General features: G+C 42.1%; 1 protein-coding gene across 43 annotated transcripts in view; it reads right to left on the bottom strand.

Moving 5' to 3' along the window:
* Window positions 1-22,869, bottom strand: part of PTPRD (protein tyrosine phosphatase receptor type D) — a 1,161,589-nt gene that overhangs the window by 24,894 nt on the left and 1,113,826 nt on the right. For all 43 annotated transcript variants that reach the window (XM_083718180.1, XM_083718169.1, XM_083718207.1 and 40 more), the window contains one exon: window positions 799-1,084. In XM_083718180.1, coding sequence (XP_083574306.1) covers window positions 799-1,084 — 286 coding nt within the window. The remainder of the gene's footprint in view (window positions 1-798; window positions 1,085-22,869) is intronic.

Here is a 22,869-nt window from a genome sequence, read left to right as displayed (position 1 = left end):
AGGCCTTTGCAAAAAAAATTACATGTTTCAGAACGCTGCTTTAATGCAACACTAACTCTTTAGAAAACTAAAGATTATAAAGGTATATTTGGGGCTACCTTGGAAGGTGACCCGGAAACTGCAATTAATCCAGAATGCGGCAGCTAGACTGGTGACTGAGAGGGGCCGCCGGGACCACATAACACCGGTCCTGAGAGATCTGCATTGGCTCCCATTACGTTTCCGAGCACAATTCAAAGTGTTGGTGCTGACCTTTGAAGCCCTAAACAGCTTTGGTCCTGTATAGCTGAAGTAGCATCTCCATTCCCATCATTCAGCCTGCACACTGAGATCCAGCGCCGAGGGTCTTCTGGCGGTTCCCTCATTGCAAGAAGTGAGGTTACAGGGAACCAGGCAGAGGGCCTTCTTGGTAGTGGCGCCCGCCCTGTGGAATGCCCTCCCATCAGATGTCAAGGAAATAAGCAGCTATCCTATTTTTAAAAGACATCTGAAGGCAGCCCTGTTTAGGGAAGTTTTTAATGTTTAATGCTGTATTGTTTTTAACACTTGATTGGGAGCTGCCCAGAGTGGCTGGGGAAACTCAGCCAGATGGGCAGGGTATAAATAATAACTTATTATTATTATTATACCCCCTAGCAGAACGACTAGAATTTAGACTCTGTTGCTAATCCTTCATAGGGAAATCTACCAAAGCATATGAACTCACCCTAGACCCATTTGGAATCAAGTCTAACTTCCCCCATCGCACCCCCATCAGTTTTCAATGTAAAACTGTGTGGGGAAACCCCCGTTACGTACCTTAAATTCCAGTTCCATTCCTGTGACATTCTCTCCTGCTTCTATCTGTGTCAGCTTCTGAATATATGCATACAGGTTTCTGGCTGGCACTTCGGTATTTCCACATGTCACTGCTTCAAGCAGTGCATCGTGGATAAAGATGTATTGGTCCTCTGTTTGAACCATGTAATTCCTCTGGGCTCTCATTAGTGTTACGTGGCCATAAATATCTACAGTCTTTTCATGCTTTATTCTCTCCAGCATGGCATCTATTACAATGAAACAGCCGGTCCTGCCAACTCCAGCACTAGGGGGAAGAAAAACAAAACACAAGATACGTGTAAGCGATAGAAACATTACGGTACGACATTTCTTGACATACTGTCATGGCAACATACATCATTGCAATTGATCCTGCTTTCCAGTGCCTTTTTCAGTAAAAACAAAAAAACCAAGGTGCTCATATCTTAATACAAGTGCTGTGTTTGTAAAAATTGACCACCATGGGCAGTTTTTTTCTTCCCCACATTGGTAAGTACCATCACAAAAAAAGCACAACTGCTTCCTAACATACATGCTGGTTCTGCTCATTTTTAGGGTATTTTTTGATAACCAGGTCCCCTTCTCAAATTACCTCAGTCAAGCGAGAATCATTTCCCTGTGATGAAAATCTGGGTTGGAAAGTTCATTGAAATTCAACCCATTCACCTTGTTCCAGCATGCAGTTGCTCATGGCACCACTGTTGAATCTTGTCACAAAGAAGCATCTCCCAACACTATGGAAGTAATATGGGGGAAAGCCCTTTGTTTGCAAGTGGCAATGAGTCATAGAATAATAGAACTGTAGAATTGGAAGGATGTAGAAAGCTGCAGAATTTTTCCAGGATGAAGAGGAACCAGCAGTAAGCACTCTTTGCATTTGGTCAGTCAAGCAGCTACAAATACACCTAACAGTAATCTCATCCAACCCCTTTTTTCCAGTTTCTCAGCGGTACTGAGATCAAGATACACTATGTCCACAGGATTCCCCTTGTAATGCTGTCAGGGAAAGAGAGGGAGATTCGCCTGGCATGGCTTGTTTTTGAGAAACTCATGCTGGGTCTTAGTAACCACAGCATCCTTTTCTAAGTGCTTAAAGACCAACTGTTTAGTTAACTTGTTCGAGGACCTTTCCTGGTCCTGATGTCAAGCTGACTGGTTGGTACTGTCATATGTGTGTCATACATGTGGAGGAAAACCTTAAACACGTTGCAGAGCTCAGCAGAGCTCCCCAAAATAGACCAGAGGCAATAATACTTCATTCAGCAGAGCTTTGCTAGTGCTGAAGGCAAATGAGTGTAATGGTTATCAAATCCAATACAATCAGGATAGGCTCAGTCCATACAAAAATCCCTCTGAGATCCATAAGCTCCTTTAGTACCCTTCAGCTCAGCTCATCAAGCCCTGGAGATCTGAATTCATTTAAAGCAGCTAGGTGTTCCCTTACCACCCTTTTTCCTATACAGTGGTACCTCGGGTTACAAACACTTAACACTTCAGGTTACAGACTCCACTAACCCAGAAGTAGTACCTTGGGTTAAGAACTTTACCTCAGGATGAGAACAGAAATTGCATGCCAGTGACATGGTGGCAGCACGAGGTCCCATTAGCTGAAGTGGTACCTCATTAGCTGAAGTGGTACCTCAGGTTAAGAACGGACCTCCGGAAAGAATTAAGTTCATGACCAGAGGTACCACTGTATTGGGCTGCAGCTCCCTCCTTTTATCATATGTTCTATTATCACCAGGTTGGGCACTGCTGTCCTTTCGGGTGAAGACAGAGGCAAAGTAGGTGTTGAGCAGTTACACCTTCTCTCTGTCACCCAATAGCATTTCTCCATCTTCTCCACGCAGAGAACCTCCTACTTGCTTGTTCTTCTTCTTGCTTCAAACATAGTTGAAGAAACATTTTTTAAAATTATTTTTAACCTCTCTTGCAAGCCTGAGCTCATTCTGAGCTGTAGCTCACCTGACATTCACCCTGCAACTGTTGGCTACTTGTGTATACTATTGCTTTGTGATTTCCCGTTTTCCATTTCTTATGCTTAAATCACATCTGTAAGCTCCTTAAGCATTTGTGCCTTCAATATTTCACCTTTAAGGAACTCCCATCCATCTTGGACTGCATTCTCTTTGAGTATCTCTGACCATTCAATCTCACCCAGTAGTTCCTTGAGCTTTTTGAAACAGCCTTCTTAAAGCATAGAGTGCATGTCTGACTACACTTATTTTTCCATTGCTTTTGTATCAAGAAAACCAAGAGGACACGATCACTTCCTCCCAAGGGTCTCAATACTTCTTGGTCAATCAGTTTCTCCCTGTTGGTGAGGACCAAGTCCCCTTGTTGCTTCTTCCACCTTCTGCAAAATGAAATTGTCAGCGAGGCAATGGTGGCGTTTGCTGGACTTTTCAGTCTTGGCAGAATGTGAGTTCCAACAGATATTGTGGTAGTTGAAGTCTCCCATGACTACTTTATCTCTCCTTTTTGAGTGGTAATTTGCTGTAGGAAGGCTTGGCTTGGGGGTTTATAGCAGACACTCACAGTAAGATCTCTCTCCTACATTTTTTACCCATATACAGTGGTACCTCATGTTACAAACCTTCGGGTTATGTGTTTTCAGGTTGCGGACTGTGGGAAACCCGGAAGAAAGGGTTACTTCTGGGTTTCGTCACTCGCACATGCACAGAAGCGCCAAATCGCGCTTTGCGCATGCGCAGAAGACCAAATTGCATCACACACGTGCGCAGATTTGATGCTGCAGGTTACGAATGCTGCGGGTTGCAGACCTGCCTCCATCATGGATTATGTCTGCAACCCGAGGTTCCACTGTACTCTCAATCTGCCTTTCATGTTGTGGATTTCTTCACAAGTGTACACATCCTTTACATATAATGTGACTCCCCTTCCCTTCCTGTTTGGTCGACTCCTTCTTAACAGATTGTACCCTTCCATTTCTACATTCCAGTCAGAAGTCTCATCCTACTAGGTGTCAGTAGTGTCTATTAGGTCCTATTTGCTACCCTATATTAAGAGCTCAGATTGGTCTTGCTTGTTTCCCATACTCTGTGCATGAGTACAGAGACAACTGAAACCACGAGTCATTCCCTCCAGCTGCTTCCTTCTTGCAGTTTCCTGCCCTTTAGCAGGTTTCTGGAGCACCACCTCAGTTTCCTGTGCCTCAGTGAAGCTATTCTCCACGGTAATATTGTTTCCATCCCACTAAGGATTTAGTTTTACACTAATTGGTATATTAGTGTATTTTCCACCTTACCACACATTGCAGGTTTTACTCCAATTAACTAAATAAAACCTAAAGAGACTGAAATATTTGATTCACAATACTGCTGTTGTCTGACACTGCAACAATTGCTTCCTGGGCTCAGGGCATGTATTTGGTGCCCTGAGCACTGGGCCTTTTTTAATTTTTCATGAGATTCAGTTCCATGAAAATCTTGACAAGGGGTGAAAATAAATATGTGTTTGAGAGACTGGGAGAAATGAGGAATATCTGAAAAGACGCTACATAGACACAACATCACCAGGCAAAGAGCTGAAACCAGGATCATGTGATCCATGATACTCCCAGGGGCTCTCCAATCACCTTTGTTAGTTGACTTCCCTGCAACATGCTTGAGGCTGAAATCCACGGCACAGGAATGTGGCTTTATTACAATTTTCTTCAAAAGTGGCCAATTTAAATCCCACTTTTTATTAAAGTAGGAAAAGCATCTTTTGTATCTGTGATAATAACATCCCTTAAACCAGCTAAATCTCCAAAGACAAAAATATCTGATGTCCTTTTGTTAATGACTTCTAAAAAGAAAGATTTTTCTCCTAACTATATACAAGAAAGTCCACTGACATTTAGTTCAATCAAGAGTGATCAGCCTGCAGTATTGCTTTGTTAACTAAATTAGATAAAGGAATTCATTTGTCTTTTATTTGTATGTGAAATAAATAAATGCCGTATTTTTTGCCCTATAGGACACACCGGCCCATAGGACACACCTAGTTTTTTGGGGGGGAAATCAAGGGAAAAAATTTAATTTCCCCCCCAGGTTTGCACAGCCATCCCCAAGCTAAAAGAGGGAGGCGGAGCTCTCCGTCTCCCTCTTCTGCCTTCAGGGACAGCCTCTCTAGCCTCCTTGCTTCTCCCCCCCCCCGCCAGCCTCCAGATCAGGTCGTGGAATAGTGGGGTGGTGGCGCTGCGCCTCCCCGCTGTCCCCCGAGCTTGTGGGCTGCAGGCTGCTGCCCACAAGCCTTGCGAGCCCGCGGGACCTCCCGCCGGGCTTGCAAGGCTTGCAGATAGCTTCCTGAAGCCTGGAGAGTGAGAGGGGTCAGTGCGCCCTGACCCCACTCGCTCTCCAGGCTTCAGCGAAAGCCTGCATTCACCCCATAGGACGCACACACATTTCCCCTTCATTTTTGGAGGGGGAAAAGTGCGTCCTATATGGCGAAAAATACGGTAAATAAAATATTATTTATACCCCGCCCATCTGGCTGGGTTTCCCCAGCCACTCTGGGCGGCTTCCAACAGAATATTAAAATACAATAGTCTATTAAACATTAAAAGCTTCCCTAAACAGGCCTGCCTTCAGATGTCTTCTAAAAGTCTGGTAGTTGTTTTTCTCTTTGACATCTGGTGGGAGGGTGTTCCACAGGGCGGGTGTTACATATACATGTTACATATACATTTTTGTCAGAACCACCAAGGTCAACTAAGCAACCCATATTTCTCTTATCTAGCTCATTATTCTTGGATTCTATTATTAAATGCTTGTTTGGGTCATCATCATCCCCCAACCATCACTGTTGTGGTGTGCATGACTTAAACTGAAGGATTAGAATTCTAAAAGAGTAAGAAAGTCTCTTTGATCTTGCAGAGCTGAGCTTGGTGGTATGATGATAATAACTTATGTGCATTTTGCTTCCCTCCCTAACTCTTTTCTATAGCGCTGAGTCCCAAACATAGCATGAACAGTACAAATGATAAGCAATCTCTGGGTTATCTAAGCCTTTCCTTGTCTGAGTTGCCAAGCACTGTTCCTTCAAAAGGAACAAACTAAGCCCAAAGCAGTTAAGTTTGTTACGTTTAGCCGGAAAATCTTAGAGCAAAAGAGGGGGCAGGGGGAGATCTGCCTCACCAAATGCTAAACTCTATGGAAGGGGTAGCCTATGTACGGCCCTCCAAATGTTCAGGCACTCCAGCTCCCATCGTCCCCATCCAGCATGGTGAATGGTCAAGGATAATGGGAGGTGTAGTCCAAATTGGGTACCAATGCTCTGTGGTTGAAATTTAAAAAAAAAACATGCTGATGGCAATTTCCAAGAGCTGTCAGAATGTGTTTTGCATGTGTACAAGCAGTTATAATCCTTGAGTAAAATATAAAAAATTGCTTATGCTATTGTTTTGGTCTTATCTCATATTTGAAAGCAGGTAACATTATGCATGTATAAGTGTATGGGGGATATGTCAATATGTATGTATGTGTCCCTGAGTGCCTGTGTGTGTGTGTGTACATTGTTTTTTGCTTATGCTATGGCCTATAGCAGAGGTGGGGAACCTCCAGCCTGTAGGCCAGTTTGGACTGCAAGGCTATTTTTTAAACCCCATGTCCACTAGTTGATCAGCTGACATAATTCTGATGGGTGGGTTATGTCAGCTGATAGGCAGGGGGAATAAGTCCTGCTAAATTTGGCGGGATTGAATGCAAACCCCTTCCTGATACATGAAAGGGATTTGCATTCAACTCCTTGCTAAAATGAAGGGAGGCCTTCATTTTAGCAGGAGGTTCCATGCAAACCCCTTGTGATCTGGAAAGGATCTGCATTGAAACCCCTATAAAATCAAACATTTTCTCTCTCCATTTTAGTGAGGTGCTTTGAAGTCCCAGCATTAGGATTTGATGCACCAAATCACCTGATATCAGGAGACTGCGAGGACAAGCCTGATAAGTTTCTGGTTCACAGATCCAAAAAGGTTCCCTACCTTGTTCTATAGAATAGGAATGAAAAGTTCATTTGATCAGCTTTCTCTGAAGTATTTAGAGCTTCACAGGACTCTTCAGTCTGTCTGGCGAAGAGTGCTATGAAGCTCAAAAGTTTGCATGCCTCTACCCCACAGGTTTTGTATCACTTTTGGAAATTAATCTGGCAACTTGAGGGAAAAAGGTTTCGAACATGATAATGCCTGATACATGTTGTTTGAATGGAGACAAGCCTGTTCTCAGGATGGGGACTTAGGTCATGAATGTTAGCAGCACGTCTACTCAGAAGTAAGTTCCACTGTGTTCAATATAGCAAAGCCCTACAAATGTGAATATGCCATTGCAGCTGCGGCCAAACAGTTATTCTACTTCTTGTAACAACTTCCTTTTGTTCCCTTTACTCAATAAGACTGCTACCAAACTCTAACAGTGTGTGTGTGTGTGTAATCTTTTTATTTCAGTTAGCAACAGAAATTGCAGTGTTTACAAGCCAAAAGACTATGCAATCCATTAAACAAGCATGCCTACTAGGAAATTGTTATTGCTTCAGTGCTATCATTCATCCAGTTCCAACATTTGTTTTCAATATCTGCAAACACAACTGAGTCAGTCCTGTGAGTTGAAATATGCTTAATGTCCCATGATGTGATACAGCTACAGTATGCAGAAAAGGGAAATTAAGAGGCATTCGGGGGCCATTCCATACTGAAGGCATTGTGTGGTTGTGCTTAGAGATTGGCTTTTCTGATTAATTTGTTGCTATTACAGTGCTGACCCTCAACTGATATTTCAGTGATCTGGCAAGGGAAGCCATTGTAATTACGAGATTTCACAGGCCATTTATTTGGAAGAACAAAGATATTAAAATATGGGCCAAAAATCATTTAGGACATATTTGACATATATCAGGGGATAATCCGATTGAATATTGCGGCTTTGGAATATATAGAGACTGCCATTTATGAGGTTCGAGTACATAAAGTAACTGTGATAAAAACAGAACGAAACAAAAAAAGCTGATGGAAAGGTACAGAGTTTATGGAGAAGTTATATGGTAAATTAAACGACAGTGCCAAAAACAAAAACAGAGCAATTTTGCTAGGAAGATTATTGTGATCAGAAAACAAACTGCACCATTTTTACACAAAAGCAGCATACTCACAGTAGCTCCTGTGCTGTACACACTCGAAGTATTAGAGTTTTATAGGGATATTCATTCAAATTAAGTAACAATGTTACTGTGAAGATAACCTGCACCATAAGCTACCTGGAACTTATTGAAGAAAGGGGGGGGGGATACAAGCAGGGCTTTTTTTCAGCCTGAACTCACTGGAACTCAATTCTGGCTCCTCTCAAGTGGGCGCCATTGCCATTACAGTGGTACCTCGGGTTAAGTACTTAATTCATTCCGGAGGTCCATACTTAACCTGAAACTGTTCTTAACCTGAAGTATCACTTTAGCTAATGGAGCCTCCTGCTGCCGCCGCGCTGCCAGAGCATGATTTCTGTTCTCATCCTGAAGCAAAGTTCTTAACCTGAAGCACTATTTCTGGGTTAGCGGAGTCTGTAACCTGAAGCGTATGTAACCCGAGGTCCCACTGTATAAGAGAACAAGGTGAGTTCCGGCACCTCTTTTTCTAGAAAAATAGCACTGCATACAGCACTGCTTACTCTGTACTGGTAAGTACCATCACAAAAGCACTGCTTTTATTATAACATTCTTCAGTTGGTGCTGACCTTTAAAGCCCTAAACGGCCTCAATAAACCTGTATACTGTATGCCAGCATACCTGAAGGAGTGTCTCCATACCCCATCGTTCTGCCTGGACACTGAGGTCCAGCACCGAGGGCCTTCTGGCGGTTCCCTCACTGCAAGAAGCAAAGTTACAGGGAACCAGGCAAAGGGCCTTTTAGTGGCACCCGCCCTGTGGAATGCCCTTCCATCAGATGTCAAGGAAATAAACAACTATCTGACTTTTAGAAGACATCTGAAGGCAGCCCTGTTTAGGGAAGTTTTTAATGTTTGATGAATCATTGTATTTTAATATTCTGCTGGAAGCCGTCTAGAGTGGCTGGGGAAACCCAGCCAGATGGGCTGGGTATAAATAAATTATTATTATTATTATTATTATTATTATTATTATCATCATCACCACCACCACCACCATCATTAAACTTAAAGTGGCATACATGAGATTCCTAGGCAGTCTCCGGTCCAGACACTGCTTAGCTTCAGCAAGGTGGATGCGTCATGTGCCCTCAGACCAAAGTAACATGAACGATACATAGATTGGGAGTCTGATGGTGGAGGCAAGGACTGGTAGGCTGCTGGTGACAGCGTTATAGTTGACACAGATTCTTAGCATTAAAAAATGGAGCTGTCAAGTGGCGCTGCTACCTTATTGCCCAATGCTATTTTGTCATTCCACTGAATAAGGAAGCTTAATGGCTAAAGAAATTTCTCCTGATGATTACTCAGAGGACTGCTTTTTGATTCACATCGGTGAAATCAATGGGCTTAAGTGTGATTAACTTATATTGGCTGTTAGGTACAACAGTTATTCAGATCTGTGTTATACCGCTTAGAGAGTTGTCCATGCTTTTCAGGTGGGAACACAGCATGCAATTAAAGCAATTGCAGATAACAATATGCATACAATTGGCAACAGTGGTTTAAATATGCATTTTGCAATGTGTAAGGCCAGCATGCAGGAAGGCAGAAATATCTGCGGAACCAAAGGGGGTAGGCTTTGAGCATCTTGGTGTTTTGCTTCATCCAGGCACACAACATGTACATTTGGATGATATAGGCATACGTATCTTAAAGGTAAAGGTAAAGGAGCCCCTAACCATTAGGTCCAGTCGTGGCCGACTCTGGGGTTGCGGCGCTCATCTCGCTTTATTGACTGAGGGAGCTGACGTACAGCTTCCGGGTCATGTGGCCAGCATGACTAAGCCGCTTCTGGCGAACCAGAGCAGCGCATTGAAACGCCGTTTACCTTCCCGCTGGAGCGGTACCTATTTATCTACTTGCACTTTGACATGCTTTCGAACTGCTAGGTTGGCAGGAGCAGGGACCGAGCAATGGGAGCTTACCCCGTCGCGGGGATTCGAACCACCGACCTTCAGATCGGCAAGTCCTAGGCTCTGTGGCTTAACCCACAGCACCACCCGCATCCCTATATGTATCTTAGGTTGGTACAAACACTTTAATGTTCTGAACTGGGTCAAATGAATTTCTAAAGCAAGATTGTAAAAATATAATGTATAAGTCACATGTGCCTACTGCTTCAGAATCAAAATGTAACCTCAGAAGCACTTTCAATAGGAACTGGTAAATTTCTGTTTCGTGAATTTCATTCCTCAAGCTGACGATCGGCTAATTGTTGGCACTGAGGAAGCCCTGTGCATAGCGGTACCCAAGCCAACAAACAGTAAGAAGTTTAAGAATAAAGCAGCAAGAATAGGACAAGGTAGATGCATGTCACATGACAGGGAAAGCTTCTGTACTGTAGGGAAAGTTGTGTAATGCAACAATAGCTGTTTTGTTCAAATCAGTGGGAATAATGTAAGTATCTGTTGCAGAGTGCTGTGTACTTTACAGCACTTATCTTTTTCCTCCGCACAATACCTGCAGGAAGGTAAGATAATGCTTACAAGGTAATTTTATATTAGACAAATCAGTGGGAACTAATTGTACCTAATACAAGAAGCAAGTACTATACACAGCAGGCTTAATCACAGCCATTTAAGGTTACGAGATTTCCACTGGAAAAAAAAAACTGTCCATAATAATCACGTACAGGAGATGTGAATGTGGAGTTGAATTAGATTATTCTACTTATTGCCTTCCATCTCTGTGGTTCCATTCATGGAGCGATTGAGGCCCAATTTACTGATTAAAGTAAAAAGGTAAAGGACCCCTGGACAGTTAAGTCTAGTCAAAGGCGACTATGGGATTATGGTGCTCATCTCGCTTTTCAGGCTGAGGGAGCCAGCGTTTGTCCACAGACAGCTTTCCGGGTCATGTGGCCAGCAGGACTAAAGCGCTTCTGGCACAAGAGAACTTTGTGACGGAAACCAGAGCGCACGGAAACGCCGTTTACCTTCCCGCCACAGAGGTACCTATTTATCTACTTGCACTGGTGTGCTTTCGAACTGCTAGGTTGGCAGGAGCTGGGACAGAGCAAAGGGAGCTCACCCCGTGACAAGGATTCGAACCGCTGACCTTCTGATCGGCAAGCCCAAGAGGCTCAGTGGTTTAGACTACTGATTACACATCTAGTGAACTGTCTCTCTATGCATTTACGTTGCTTGTATGATGATCAAAAGGTTTGGGATCAAAAGGTATGATGACTCCTGGGCAACTTTAAATTTTGAGGCACTTCTCAAGTGTGGTTCTAATCAGCCTGAACCACATGGGTATCTATGCATACGGCCACACTTTAGGTTATAGTGGGAGTCAGGCTACCAAGGCAGCATGTAAAGTGTGCTTAAGCACCCATCTTAAGAAAGGCTGTGGAAATCTCTCTCGGCTTCAGTGAGAGCAGAAATAAATAAATGAATGAGCGATTAATGCTCAAGAAACAAAGTCATCTATCCTTCCTAGAATATTTTTTAAGACCAAGGCAATTTGCGATATCAGCAGATGGCATACTACCGTGTGAGCCATGAGGCACATTTTGTGATGTCTGAGTGACAAATTCCCACTGCTACAGCTTTTATTGCTGGGCTGCAGTGCCTCTCTTCTGCCTCGCTGTGTTTACTTCCAACTGGGCTACAGGGGAGGAAGAGCCACAGATCCCCATGTATTTCCTGACAAAAGATGCCCTTTACAAATATGAGGATTTTTCTCTTGAGAGTTGATGTACCCAGCAGACAGATTGCTATACCTGAATCAGACTTGACTTCAAATCCCTCCTCAGATGCTAATTTCATGGGTTGGCCTTGTGAGCTTCTGAGCCCCACCGATTTAGTCTATAGTTCTGCTTTAATTCTCCAAAAGAAAAAGAAAAAAGGGAATAATGGCGACCTACCATGCACTGAATGTGCGATATAAAATTGCAAGTAAATACTTGCAAGGATCACTGAATAAACCTGTATTTATATGGAAAAGATGATAATTTGTAGGGATCCTAAATCTACATTTCAGCTCTAATCAACAAAGGGACTAAGCATCAGAGAGGCACAATATTCTCTGAGTAAGTGATTATCATTAGAAGCTATTTAGAGGGTTAAAAAGGGAGCAAGAAGAGACATTATTCTAGTTTAGAAGCCAATGATGATGCATAGCTAATTAGAACATTATGAAATTAAAAGTGGAGATTATTACCCTAGGAAAAAACAAACCTCAATAGCACAGGTATCTGTCATAAATGAACACCGCTTTACAATATCATTTAACCTGTGTGTATGCATACATGTGGAGCAATTAAGCAGGGAAACTGTGGCTCAAACTCAATGGCTGAATTTGAATCAGGTGTTTTGAGGTGAAAGACTAAGATGCCAAAAAATGCAACTGAATTTAGTGGCAAAATCTCCCTATCTTAATGGCACTTAATTTCACCTGTGGTATATGGCATGGACTTCTTCACAATGTATTCAATTCCTATTATGGTCTTAGTGAATTTATGCAATGCATGCATAATAAAAAAACTTGCGACCAACTAGCAAGGACCATGGCAAACCTTGTCCCTTTCCTCTTCATATGTATTACGTTTGTATCAAGACAAGCCGCATACCCACCATTTTCTAACTTGGTCTTTCTTTGAAACTGACATTTAATCTCAACCAACTGGTTTGCTGAACTGCATTCACTGCCAGCAACTGTGATACAGAACAAACATACACAACACATAGGTCACATATAATCTTTTAGGGACCATGTGCAGGAGTGACAAAAAAAGTGTTGGATCAGCAGGCAGAAGGAACGGTCCCATATCCATTGTAAGACGCCTTTAAAATTTCTGAAAAATAACACATGCAGAGCTTGGTGCAGCCACATTTACCCTTCCCTACAAATCGATTCCTCTTAAAGGAGGGCGTGTGTTGTGATCAGATCTCTAAGCACCCCCCACCTCCCAGCTTGGGCAGGGCTATGCCCTGCTCCACTCTGGTTGGTCGTTTCGCAGTCACTTGGACCCTAAAGCCAATGGCTTGGCTTGGGGGATGGCCGCAAAACATTATTTAATCCCTGTGCGATGTTTGCTGGACCTCTTTGCCTTTGTGCAGCGGATCACCCACCCATCCCCCTTTCTTAGGTCTGACTGGCCTTGCTATGGACTTTGTTGGTCGCCTGTTTTGTAATGGGGGCCTGGTAGGAATTTTTCCATCTGGCAAATGGGCAGGGCCATTTGGTTTTCGCCTACTGCGTAGCAATCATCACAACTTTGTAAGGTTTGGCGTTAGGGATTGGATCAGCAATGGTGGGGAGGGGAGGTGCATAGCTAATGGTTGGGAGATTAAGTACTACTCCATTCCTTCTGCCCACTGAGTTATTGTAAGTCATCAGTGAGAGACAATATGATACCATGAATAGTTCTGAACCTAGTTCAAATCCCTGCTCAGCTATAAAGCTTATTGGATGGCTTTGAGTCAAGGCTAATCTACCTCACTGAGTTATTATGAAGGGAGATAGGATGGGTGTAGCATAGGGGGCCCAAAAGGGCCATAGCCCCAGGCGCATGATTTTGAAGGGGCGTGAACCAGGTACCCCCATGCAAGGATCCCCATCCCGCCTTTCCTGCCACTGGGGGTCTTTGGGCTGCTGTCTACTCTGATGGACACCCATCCCATAAACTCCCATCTTGTACCTGGAGATGCTAGGGACTGAAGCTGGTCCATTGTATATGCAAGGCATATTGCTTTATTTCTAAACTGTGGCTTCTATATCCATATCATTTCACCTTTTCGGCAAACCATAATTTTGAGATATTCTGCTGCTAGAAGGGCCAAAACATACATTAAAGGAACATTGGAAACAGAATCAGGAGGGTTATGCACTGAATTACAACATGTGAAATGGTAACACAATCAAAATGCCACATGTAAACCAATACTGCAACTCAATATTCTGTTGAAAGGAACAATTTAGGACAGGGGGAAATCAAGTTAACTATGATTATTCATTTTGAGGGGTGGTATTTTAGTAATGGAGCACTGATTGGAAGGACTCTGTGCGAAGATAACAGGACTATTTTTACAGCTACATTTTCATTTTGGAGGCACAGAAAAATGCTTTTTGACAAAGGAAGGCTTTCATGCTGACTACTTTAGATCAAAATACAGGCTGGTTCAAGTGCAGCCAAAGAGGTTAAGCAGCCAAAATTGATGCTATGCATTCTGGTGTGCTCTGTGTCTGAGGCTATTTGAGAATTCACTGTAGGTACAGCTGGGAAATCTCACGAATACCCTTGTCCAGATCTCAGCTATTAGGGTTATAAAAATATTTTCACATTTCCTGCAGATGGCTAGATTCTTTTCTTTGCTCGTAATTTTAATTCAGAATTCATTACAGACAGCTGTTGGCTCTGATAGAAACTAATTGCTCTTTTACCAGACTCAGCTGCGAGCAGTCAGGCTTCCTTTTCCTTATAGAGTATATATAAACACAGGCAGGAAAAAATTAACTAAATACATGTGGATAAAATGACTCATTGAGAATACTGATCAAATAATATTTCAAACCACAGCACAGGTCAAAGAAAATTACAAGACTCACAGGACATGATAAATATCAGGAAATAAGGATCACTGCTAACTAATAGTGATAAGTTATAGAGTGGCATTTCTATTTCAAGAAATACATGCAAGGCTGTATTTTTATAAGTGGTCAGTTTAACAAACTGAAGCATCATCAATCCACCAGGAATATATTCAGCAGAAAGGTATTTACATAGGAAGACTGCCTACTAGCAGGATCCTTGCACCTAAGCCATTCTTTTCTGGGAAAATAGATAGCAGATGTGCAAAGGATCCAAATACTAATGACTACAGAGTGTCTCCCCGAAATGCAAGTAAGCTGCCATCATGCACAGAAAAAGCAAAGGTTAGCAACTGTTGTTGGAGAACACCAGGACCGTGCTTCAACAATTGGCAAAGCCTGCCAAGCAAGCCCCTCTGCAGTACACTTCCTTACTTGAAAGGATGTTTCAAACCACAGCACAGGTCAAAGAAACAGGAGATATGCAGCAGAACAAGCAGAAGCTGCAAATGGTCCTTGCCTGCAGCTCCCTCCAATAGGTAGGAAAGTAAAGGTAAAAAGGTAAAGGACCCCTGGATGGTTAAGTCCAGTAAAAGGTGACTATGGCGTTGCGATGCTCATCTCTCTTTCAAGCCAAGGGAGCCAGCATCTGTCCACAGACAGCTTTCCATGTCGTGTGGCCAGAAGGACAAAACCACTTCTGGCGCAATGGGACCCTGTGACAGAAGCCAGAGAGCATGGAAACACCATTTACCTTCCCATAGCAGTTCTACCTATTTATCTACTTGCGCTGTTATGTTTTGGAACTGCTAGGTTGGCAGAAGCTGGGACAGAGCAACAGGAGCTCATCCCATCGCAGAGATTTGAACCGCTGACCTTTCGATCGGCAAGCCCAAGAGGCCCAGTAGTTTAGACCACAGTGCCACCCGCTGTGTTGGCGAGTCAGCTACATATTCATCCCAGCAACCAAATCCTCACATGCTGGCATCAGTTAGTGCAGCATGTGAGTACACATCTTATTGAAGAGGAGAGACTGTTTTCTCAGTTATTCACTCACTAGCTGCTAATGGACACCTCATCACAGGAACTATCTGTTGAAGGGCTACCCATTACTCATGACTACCTCCCATGCTCATCTTGCCACCAAAGGCTGCCCATTCACTAGGTACAGAGGTGCTCCTGATTTCCCTGTCCTGTGCATCACTAGGAAAGGTCCCTTGCAGGGCTCAGCGGGAAACCATAATCTGCTCCCTGACTGCAAACTTCCTGTTCCAGCAGAGTCTTCTGAAAGATTCTTGATGGAGGGGTTGCAGTTATGGTGGCAAACTGCACCTATTACTCTGCTCTCTGCCAAGCAGCTTCCAGACGTCAACCAGGACAAAAATGATGGCAAGCACAAATCCCTTTCTGTGTACTGATTTTTAAAGCTACTGTACCACTGGCACTGATCAATCAAATTGTTGAGTGTTTCAGTTGTTTCTTGGCGGACAGTAGGATTAGCAGTTAGGGACCCTCCTTTTCCCAGTTTGCTACTCAGATTGACTGGGGCAAACAGGAGAAGGGTAGGGAAGGATTCAATGTCTCATTACAATGGCAATGGTTCTCGTCCGCATCCCACGGAGTATGTGCTGTTAAATGCCTTGTAACACAGATTCAAACAGCTGACCTTCTGACCCGCAAGCCCAAGAGGCTCAGTGTTTAGACCACAGCGCCACCGGGGTCCCTATTTACCTTTTACCTATTAAATGCCAGTATTCTGCACTGTGCCTGTCTTTGATGTCAGGAAGCTCAGAGCTCTTACAATACTCTCAATGAGAACATGCAAATATTGTAGTGCTAGGTTAACGCCTGGCACCTTCATTATAGACTTTTAGGTGCCAGGCAAAAAACGTTCCTCTTTAACGAGGCCTTTGGCTGACTGACATCCAATGCCCTTTTAAAATGTGTGTGTGTGGGGGGGTTTGTTTTGGTTTTTATTTTGGTTATGTATTTTGAGTTTTTATATTGTGATTTTATCTTGCGAACCGCCCTAAGACCTGCAGGGATAGGGCACTATACTACTACTACTACTACTAGTAGTACTAGTACTACTACTAAAGCTCACAGAATTTTATAGTCTGCCCATCAGTAAGTATCCCCTCAAGTAATCAGATATGGTCTGTTTTGATTCAGAACTTGCATTAGCTGTGGTAAAGAGGACAGAGTTTTCAGACCAATACTAAACATCACTCAAGAGATAAGTGCCATTAAGTTCAATGGAACTCGTTTCCTGGTCAGCATGCTTGTTTATTTTTAATGCACCTTTACAACTTTTTACACCATACAATATTCATCCTTATCCCTTATCCTCGGACTTCCCAGTCCATCTCTCCATGGCATTCTAGGTAGTCTTTTGTTGGCTGCATAATCTATTATTCCAGCCATTTTCGTCTCAAACCTTCCTTTATTTAATGTTACCTGATGCTCATGTGTTCATTCCTACTTGTAAGGTAACTGACTATTATATCCTCTGAGATACTCTTCAAAACACTTCCACTCATCTCTTATCCGTGACTCATCCTTATTTCTTCATTTCGCAGTCATAGTTACTAATTCTGTGTAGAATTAGAATTTCAAACTGTGATCTAACATCAGGACCTTAGAGGACATGAACAGGCATACTGATGCACACAGTATTTGAAAACAAAGGTGAGAAGACAGCTGTGGAATTAAATGTTGTGGGGGAGGAGGGAGCCCATTAGGCATAATAGAGGAATAATAAAATATCCCATTTTCTAGAAGGAACAAACAAACAAACAAACAAACAAACGTGAAACATTTGAATTTAATGTTGTTGACAGACTATCTATTTATTGAGCATTCATTCTGACTTTTTGGCTGGAGGGTATATGACATTGCATCAAGTAATCACTATCCTACGATTCCTAGTGGATTTCTCCATCACTTTCCTTATAGCTAAAAGTTTGATTTTGGGGTTGGTGGGAGGAATGATTTGTAGCTCAAGAGTGCCAAAACCTGGTTTTGCCAGCAAGTGACTGAATCCCACCTGAAAATAGCAAGAGCACCCTAAGGTTTCCATCTCCTCAGAGTATTGCGGAAGAATGATGTCAATCAACATTTGATGATCTCCTTCTACCGGTCAACAATAGAATGTGTCTTTTCATACTGCATCACGGTGTGGTACGCTGGTTTGACATCATCTGATAGGAAGTGTCTACAGAGGGTGGTGAATACAGCACAAGATATTATGGGCTGTCCAGTGAATCCGCTGGATGAAATAGCAGAAGAACATTGCCTCAGGAGAGTGAGGAAAATTCTCAGGGATAATTCACATCTTGGCTGGCACTTTCTTGATCTCCTGCCCTCAGGCAGAAGATATAGAAGCATGATTGGTCACACCAACAGGGTAAAGAACAGCTTCTATCCATGGACTGTTAGGCTGCTGAATGAAAAGATAACAACGGGGCAACTGACTTTTGGGTTTGGTGAGTGTGTGTCAGTAAACGAGGGGAATTAAGACTAAGAGAGCAGATATGGGATGCTCGTGTAATCTCACTGTATACAAGCTGTACAGTGACAATAAAGTATTTCAAGTCAATTTCAATTCTTGTTGTATTTATACCACACCCACGACTAGATCCCTTACAGTTGAGAAATGTCCACAAAGCACCCCAACCAATTTTTACAGTCTAAATGATGTGACACATTTAGGGAAAAGGAGCAGGTGGATTTGAAGGGGGGGGGACTCAGCAAAGGGAGATCAGCAATAAAAGCAAAGCAATCCGACCAGGGAGACAAAGACAAGTCTTAGAAGGTTGTTTGAACACAGTGAAGTAGGACAACTAGCAGTGGGAAGAGAATTCCAAAGATAAGAAATGATAACAGAGAAAGGACAAGTAGGAGAAACAGCAGAAGTGATGTGGCACATACCAGAAGAAAAGAGAATACATTATAGTCAAAGAGATGTGAGATAAGAAGGTACAAATTGAATTAAGTGATTTAATGATGAGAGATAAAAAAAATTGAATATAAAATGGAACATGAACAGAAGTCCATAAAGAGCGACACGATCAAAGTGGAAGGAACAGGAAAGTAAACATTCATAACAGAAACACTAGAATGGAGATAAAGGAAGGCCAACCAGAAGAACGTTACAATAATCACGCTGAGAAATAAGAGAGGATGAACTCTTGGTTTTAGGGTCAATCTAGGGAAAGACAGGAACAAACCTCAGACTATTAGAAATAAGGAAACAGAAATATGAGTGCAGGTGTGAGAAGAGGAAGATAAAACGGAATCTAAAACAGCAGCAACATTGCAACCTTGAGGAGATGAACGTTATAAAGATTAAGCTAAAAGAAAGAAGAGAGGAGGACATTGGAAACCTCCCTTTCTGGCAGGGACAAATAGTATGTAGGGAGTGAAACAGGCGAGTTCTGCATCTGAAGTATGCTCTTTTTAATAAGTGTATGGGGATGTTAGCTGCACCTTACTTGAATTAGGACCTCAATAAAACATTTAAAACTTCAACCAGGCCTTGGGCTGATTAATGTTCAGCAGCCTTTTAAATGTGTCCATGGGGTTATTGTTTTGCTGTTTTGTTTTAATTATTTACTTGTTTTTATCCTGTATGTTATTCTGTGCACCTGCCCTGAGATCCTATGATGAAGGGTGATATATGAATCAAATAAATAATGACAACAACAACTTGACATGAGAAGACAATTCACAGTTAATGTTTAGAATGACTTCTGAAGTTTATATCGCACAATATACCCATGTTCAATGTATTTACATTAATGCGCTTACATGTTGTTCATGCACTTAAATGTCTCAGATTCCCCACTGTAGATATGGCATAAAAATTGGGAAAAATTACACCTTCACTTCCATGTTATTTGCAAGGAAACCTGATCAAAGAATGTTTCTTCTATTATTCAGTATTTATAGTATTGTGTGCACACTTTCTTGTTCAAACTATAGGATTTGCTGTTTAAAAAAGTAAAGTGACGCTCTATTTTTGTATGTTTTAATTATTGTAAACTTTTACATGTAAAAAGGAGTGTTAGGTGAGGAAATGAATGAACTGTCATCAATATGTGTGTGTAGGGAGGATAGCAACTAAAGAACCATATGACGTAATTGTAGGTATGTCATGTTGTAATAATGGAAAGCATCTGTATAAAATGTGAATATCCCATAGCTGGCTGAAATTTATCTTTAGCATATCTCTAGGTGAGAGTACGTTCCTTAAATCCATAATTCACATTTTTCAAAGCTGCCCACCTGCCTTCTTTCTGTTACTCGTTTTATGGACATTAGCAATGTACCTGAAGACTTCATTAAATTACATGTCTCTTCAAGGATTGCCCACTGGTGCTCTGTTGCAGAAACACAGAGGATAAAGGCCTATGTTTCTATACAAAGCTTCTGGGTAACATTACTGAAGCAATTGCTAAGACTTCTGTGAAGTTCTCAAAACAAAACAAAAAGGCTTCCAGATGCCCTCTGGTGCTATTCGGCTATGATCTGATGAGCACCTGTTTGCCAGCAATAATCCGACTTCAAACGCAACCGTGTGCTTTTCCTGCTATCAATAGACCACATGTTACACTCTGTCTATTGCAGATTCATAGAATTAAAGCCTGAATTTCAAACAATAAGTGCTCATTAAAAGGATATTTAATTTTACAAATGAAAGCAGATCAGCATGGAGGCAATGGTTGGACTGTGATATTGCTAAATTGCTCTGGAATAGGCAGAATATTATGCAGAGGTAGAAATGGATAACTAAATGAGGCATTTATAAGTTATTCATTAGAACCAGCTCTGCTGTTTGGCAAATGGGACCAATGGCCATGACATTCCACTTCTAGAAGGTATAAGTAAGTGCCAGCTGGAAAGTTGAATGTTACTGCCATTATGATGATTAAAGCACTATCAGCATATGTAGTGCTCTATGAAATGACAAAAACAGGCTCCTACACCAATGGCCTAATTGGATTCTTGGTATTCTAAAGTTAAACTAGTGTTGTGATTCTTAGAAACTCAAAGCCTTGAGTATGCATGCATTATTTGTTAGCACTAAGACCTCTGCCATTTATGGGTACAGCAGAAATTGCTTTGAGATTTTCTCATTTCTTTTTTGCAGGCCCAGCACATCTGAGCTGCCAAGAGAAGATGCATGGATTGCAGGCTAAGGGTTAAAATCGTTTAAATGCAACTGTGCAATTAAAGGCATTGTTTTCATTTTGTTTTCCTGCAGATGAGTGTTAGCTAGTTCCAAACTGCCTTTGCTTTTGTTCCTAGGAGTTTGGCATGCTGAATCTGGTAGGTCACAATCAAGAGGAAGTTGGTTATGTCTCAAGTCCTATTGAAATCAATGGGGGAAGACAATCACAACTAACACATCCCATTGATTTAAATAGGGCTTAAGTGCACCTCTTTGGATTGCTGCCATAGTATATAATTGGAGTACACAGTCTATAGAAAATTTCAAGGGAATAGATTATGGAGGGCCAATCACATGCTCTCAGTGGAAACTTAATTGCCTACATCGTCAGTTAAGAAAACAATTCACCCAGTACTTTATCACTGTTGCTTAACAGAACTGTTTATTTTTATCCTTATTTTTTAGCTACGCTGTATAAAAGCTTTTTTGGCACTCATGAAAATTACATCCAGTTTTCACTTCAAGTCTTTCAGTTGCAGCTCTTAAATTCATACATGAAAACTTACTTGAGAGATGTTTATGATTATGTTTTTCATAAATCTACCATCAACACCGTTTGCTCAGCTCTGGAAACAAAAACAATAAAGAAGGAAACACGGAGGAGGTCTCCATAAAACAAACTCGTTTCAGTTATTAGGGAAACGAGGAACAAGAGAACAGAACTTGCACTCGTTTTCCTCAGAAGAAAGTTCTGCTGTGTTTACTGTGACTGACTGAGTCAGTATGTATGCATTGGATTGCACCCCAAGAAAGAACAAAAGGAAAACTAAAAAGTACAGTGGTCAAATTCTGTGGAATTAAAGGACAGTGGGGCAGAAAAAGTGGGGGGGGGGGAATCCAGGGCTTCCTTTGTCCTGTCTCCCAGTTGCTGAAGAACAAAGAGTTGGCAAAGAGTTCTTTCCAAAGGCTTCGATGCTTAGGTTACTGTGGTGGGTATTCAAATTGCTGCCTGAAGGCATTTCAGGCAATACACACGGCTAATCCAAAATACAGAGACAGCTAAGGCAAGTGCTCTAGCTTCAAAAGCTTTGGACACTGATCTGACACTGTCACATCCTTTTTCTATCCTGTATATATGTTATACTGTATATATGGGACGTGGGTGGCACTGTGGGTTAAACCACAGAGCCTAGGACTTGCTGATCAGAAGGCCGGCGATACGAATCCCCACCACGGGGTGAGCTCCCGTTGCTCGGTCCCTGCTCCTGCCAACCTAGCAGTTCAAAAGCACGTCAAAGTGCAAGTAGATAAATAGGTACCACTCTGGCGGAAAGGTAAACAGTGTTTCCATGCCATCTTGCCTGGGGCCAAATATCAAAAGGAGATGTCCTTTTCTGTGTCCTACCTTGGGTTACACGAGGTTGACAGCAAGACGCTATAAGGCTTTCTCAGTATGGTGTGGATCACTTTGCTCCTTGAAGTGTGAGTGGCCACCTTTCTTGCTGCCTTTTGCTTGTTTGTGAAGACATTTTTTATAATAAAAAAAATCCATCAGGCTTTGCCTATTTATTTTATTTAAATGCTATATTTTACCTGTCTGTGTATCTGCCTGGTAGCTGCCTGTGTTGGATTTTTAATGCAATTCTATTGATATGATATTGCAGTTTTAAATCGTCATAAATTGCCTTGAGTAGTGCATAGGAACTAGAAGCACGGGGCAGAACTTCTGTTTTTTTATAAATAAACAAATTATCAGCAGATTCTTTCCATTTAGAACTGTTCAAAATTGCTTATCCGATTGCCTCACATTTCAGGTAAAACAAATTAGGGATATAAATTGAAATTACTTGAAGTGTAGCGTATGTAAATAGGTAATAAGAAACTTCCTTTCACAATGAAATCAATGGATTTGCAAGATAACCAGAACAGATGCAGTTTTGTGCTTTTCAAGTATATCTTTTCAACTTGGTGGGTATCCAACCTTTTGAACAATTGGGTTCTTCTGCCTTCGGAGATTCAGCTATTGGAGCTGTATGTCGAGCAAAATGCTAGCGATCGCAAGGTCCAGGCACACACCATCTTTCCCATAAATGTTCCCAGAGTACCTCAACCCAACCAATAAATATTATCGCATAATAGTATAGCTAGTATGAGGGGAGCCTCTGTGTACTTATGGTGCTGGACTCATGAGAG

Source organism: Podarcis gaigeae (genome assembly GCF_964106915.1).
Source record: "Podarcis gaigeae genome assembly, chromosome: 17".
Taxonomy (NCBI): domain Eukaryota; kingdom Metazoa; phylum Chordata; class Lepidosauria; order Squamata; family Lacertidae; genus Podarcis; species Podarcis gaigeae.
The sequence above is the reverse complement of the archived record's forward strand: the minus strand, read 5'-3'. Positions and strand labels throughout refer to the sequence as shown.